The sequence below is a fragment of the Ceratina calcarata genome, unplaced genomic scaffold (assembly GCF_001652005.2).
Source record: "Ceratina calcarata isolate Rehan_Ccalc_2016 unplaced genomic scaffold, ASM165200v1 scaffold486.2, whole genome shotgun sequence".
Taxonomy (NCBI): Eukaryota; Metazoa; Arthropoda; class Insecta; order Hymenoptera; family Apidae; genus Ceratina; species Ceratina calcarata.
The window spans coordinates 16,546-19,891 of record NW_017172889.1 but is presented as its reverse complement, the minus strand read 5'-3'; the positions used below and the strand labels follow the sequence as shown (position 1 = coordinate 19,891).

At 29.7% G+C, this 3,346-nt stretch overlaps 2 protein-coding genes across 3 annotated transcripts in view; both read left to right on the top strand.

Moving 5' to 3' along the window:
* Nucleotides 1–3,346, top strand: part of LOC108627965 (thymidylate kinase) — a gene marked incomplete at its 3' end in the record, with an annotated part of 32,628 nt that overhangs the window by 12,741 nt on the left and 16,541 nt on the right. The gene's annotated exons all lie outside the window — the stretch shown is intronic.
* LOC108627968 (transforming growth factor beta regulator 1) lies at nt 1,158–2,989 on the top strand. 2 transcript variants are annotated; one of them, XM_018029586.2, is made up of 5 exons: nt 1,158–1,450; nt 1,580–1,808; nt 1,999–2,275; nt 2,348–2,567; nt 2,647–2,989. In XM_018029586.2, exons 1-5 carry the CDS (start codon nt 1,331–1,333, stop codon nt 2,818–2,820), a joined length of 1,020 nt encoding a protein of 339 aa, XP_017885075.1. In that variant the 5' UTR covers nt 1,158–1,330; the 3' UTR covers nt 2,821–2,989. The 2 variants fall into 2 exon arrangements, with proteins under 2 accessions (XP_017885075.1, XP_026671913.1); XM_026816112.1 differs by having other exon boundaries at nt 1,436–1,515.

Here is a 3,346-nt window from a genome sequence, read left to right as displayed (position 1 = left end):
TTTAGAATATCCAGTATCATCTCGCAAAAGATGAACTAAATATAACTTAAAATATTGTAATAACATATTTATGTCGTAAGGACAATTGAAATAAATTATAATTAATAAGACGCATGTCTATAGATGCGTACGTATTCATCAACATTGAGTTTATAAATACACTTCATATCATGTGTATTTAGGGGTAGATTTCTATTATGTCATGTCTTTTTTGTTCTAATTTTAGCATTATTAATTTCATTCTTGCACTTTTATGCAATTTATCGCGTATGTACATATACATATGTAGGTGATTTTACGCACGTTCATTCAAACGAATCTCGCACGCCTGCGTAATAACATTGCGCATATGATTGTTTTTTCTTTACACTGTTCGAGTATACATATATTATTGCTCATTTCACAACATTCTATACGTTATTATATTAATTAGTATTTATTTATATTAGTATACTATACAGTTATGACTACACTGTGTATTTTATGCATTTACAGAAAAAGTAGAATTGCAGGGAACATAAAGGCTACATGTAATGTCCAAAATTGAGCACAATGTAAAGTGTAATATGCGTCAGTATTTTTGAACAGTAACAGAAAGAGTCATGATTTAATTTTTTAATTTTACATTACAAGTGTTTTATTTTCCATGAAAATTCGCAGTCTAGTTATTATCAATCACGTTCGATTATGTTTCATCGATTATTCATCTGCTCTTATCGTTTTTTTTTTCTCGTTTAAGTATTTATTTCAACTACTCATCACTTCTCAGTGCAGTTGATCCTTTACACATGTATGAAAATTTCTTTTTTAGAAATAAGAGCTGTCGGCAACAATGGTCTTATTATACTATTATATTATTAATGCTCCTCATCACAGTCTTAAGATATATGCCCTAATTAAAATCTTAATTACAACCACGGTATCCTGGTGATTCGAATTTCATTTTAAAATCTATTGAAACAAGAAAATTGAGAAAGGAATAAAATGGTTCGTAAAATAAATAAAAATCCTCCGGCTTTGGCAGACCGAAAAACAGTACATAGATGTAAGTAACCTGATTCATTCACTGTGCAATCTGATACTTGTATAAACTGGCAGGTAGACTGCGTGGTAAACTGTAAATATCTGCGCTTGGATGCGCAGTCGCACAGTTGTACTATGCTCTGGTGCCAGCTGCGTACATTGTACATTACATATATTTCACGTATATTTGTATCATCCGCACATTCAATAGGTTAAATTGGCTTAAGGTTAAAAATTAGATAAAAACATTTAAACATCATTCTCCTTTTTCAACATGTGTTGTTCTTGTTAGTATAATGCATATGAAATGACTCAAGCTTATGATAATTATTACAGTGAATTTCAAAAAAACGCAGAATTACAGCAAAATCTGAAGTACAAAAAGAAATATCGAAGATTAAAAAGGATTATAAGAGACACAGTATTTGTAAGATTTATTTACTTCAAAAATCAACATTTTTTTCTTAAAGATGAATTACCACTTAAAATAAAGTAGGAATGAAAATAAACCTAATGTACTTAGATTTGATGATTACAAGAGAATTTGCATTTGCAGGAAAATGCTGCGTTATGTGATCAAGTTGCTCAAATGCAAGAACACCTTATGCTTGTCAAAGAAGAAAGACTGTTTCTTTTACGTAAATTATGTCAACAACAAGGAGACACAGATCCTCCTACAATTATAGCTCGATCTCAGTTGAACAACATTAATCCTGGTTCATTTAATGCAGAATGTTGTACACCTAAAAAAGCTGCAAAAAAGAGAGGATCAACTGATGGTTCAGGTATATATACATTTTAATACCAGCTGCATTAAAGCAATTTAAAATTGGATGACAAAATTTCAAATTAAAATCGACCCGATTTCGGCTATTTCTCGCTTTAAACTACAAATTAATTATGTTATAATTCTTAATTAGTTTATTGATTTCTTTTGTGTCAACGTTTAAAATTCCTTTGAAATGTTTTCTGTAGAAACAAAAGCTAAAGCAAAACGGTACAATAAAACAGCAAGGAAAGTGGTTCAATTAATACCATTAGATGTACATGGAAGACCCATTTTTCCTATTTCTTTGGGCGATCTGACTGTTTATTCCCTTGGCGAAGTAGTGTCAGACAGAATAGCTTATCATACTGAAGATCTTATTTATCCAGTAGGTTATTGCAGTACTAGAGTATATGCTAGTTTACGAGATGTGAGAACAAAAAGTTTATATACATGTAAGATTTTAGATGGTGGACCAAAGCCAAGGTACATAATTCTACTAATAATTAATATAATCGTAGCTATGAGTATACAATATATGCAATCAATTACTTGTAGATTTGAAATTGTATCTGATAATGATCTTGATCAACCGTTAGTTGGATCTACCCCTGATGAATGTCATTCGAAATTATTAATGGCAATTTCTCCAGCATTTGGTTCAATAGCGCCAAAAGGTGCAGAGTTTTTTGGAATTTCACATGCTACTATACAAAATCTTATACAAAGCACGCCTGGAACGCGTAAATTGGCGATGTATAAGCAACAACGTTTTGAAGTATAGACAATATATTTTAATATTTCATTTGTACCAACTTAAATGTTCGAAAATTTATATGAACTTTTTATTTATTTAGGTAAGTAAGAATCAATCAGTGGAAAGAGGAACAAGTCCAATAATGGAAGAAGAAACAGATCCAGGACTTGGATTTACTGCTTTGCACAGGCACTATTCTTTAATGAATTCATATAGGATTAAGGAGGAACCGACTGAGAGTGATCTCTTAAATCTTCAGGAACTACTCGTGTAATTTTTGTCCTATTAATAAAAAAGCCTTTATATTTGAATAAGATAATCAATTACTGCATGCTTTGATTGACACTTATTTCATTTTTATGTACATATGTATATTGATTGAATACAACAAAGAAAAGGAACTATTAACTTAATCATTGTATATTAAACATTGATTGAATACATATGTAGAGCAATTAATTTTCTTAAACCTGAATTATTTTAAAAGGCAATATGTAAAAAAGATTACAATAAATATGATAATTTATTTAGAGATTTCGTTAGATGTTTTATTTAGCATATAGCACTTCTAACTATGCTGCATTGTTACAAAATTATATATCTTAACGTCCATCTATTTATTGATCTCTATACGTAATTCGTATTTTTGTAAGAACACCTTGTGCTGTTTCTTATAAGATTAAATAAAATCACTTTATTTCAAGTCTGAATATTTTAAAATAAACATCATTATCACATATTAAGCACAAATTTTTTAAGTCTTAAAACTGACTAGTATGGTAAAACAAGTCGTAGGAGAT

What these genes read in the sequence shown, in the direction of transcription:
- LOC108627968 (XM_018029586.2), top strand. Translation starts at nt 1,331, where the DNA reads ATGACTCAAGCTTATGATAATTATTACAGTGAATTTCAAAAAAACGCA. An exon ending in AGGATCAACTGATGGTTCAG is followed by an intron (nt 1,809 to 1,998) that starts GTATATATACAT and finishes TGTTTTCTGTAG; the next exon opens with AAACAAAAGCTAAAGCAAAA. An exon ending in GATGGTGGACCAAAGCCAAG is followed by an intron (nt 2,276 to 2,347) that starts GTACATAATTCT and finishes AATTACTTGTAG; the next exon opens with ATTTGAAATTGTATCTGATA.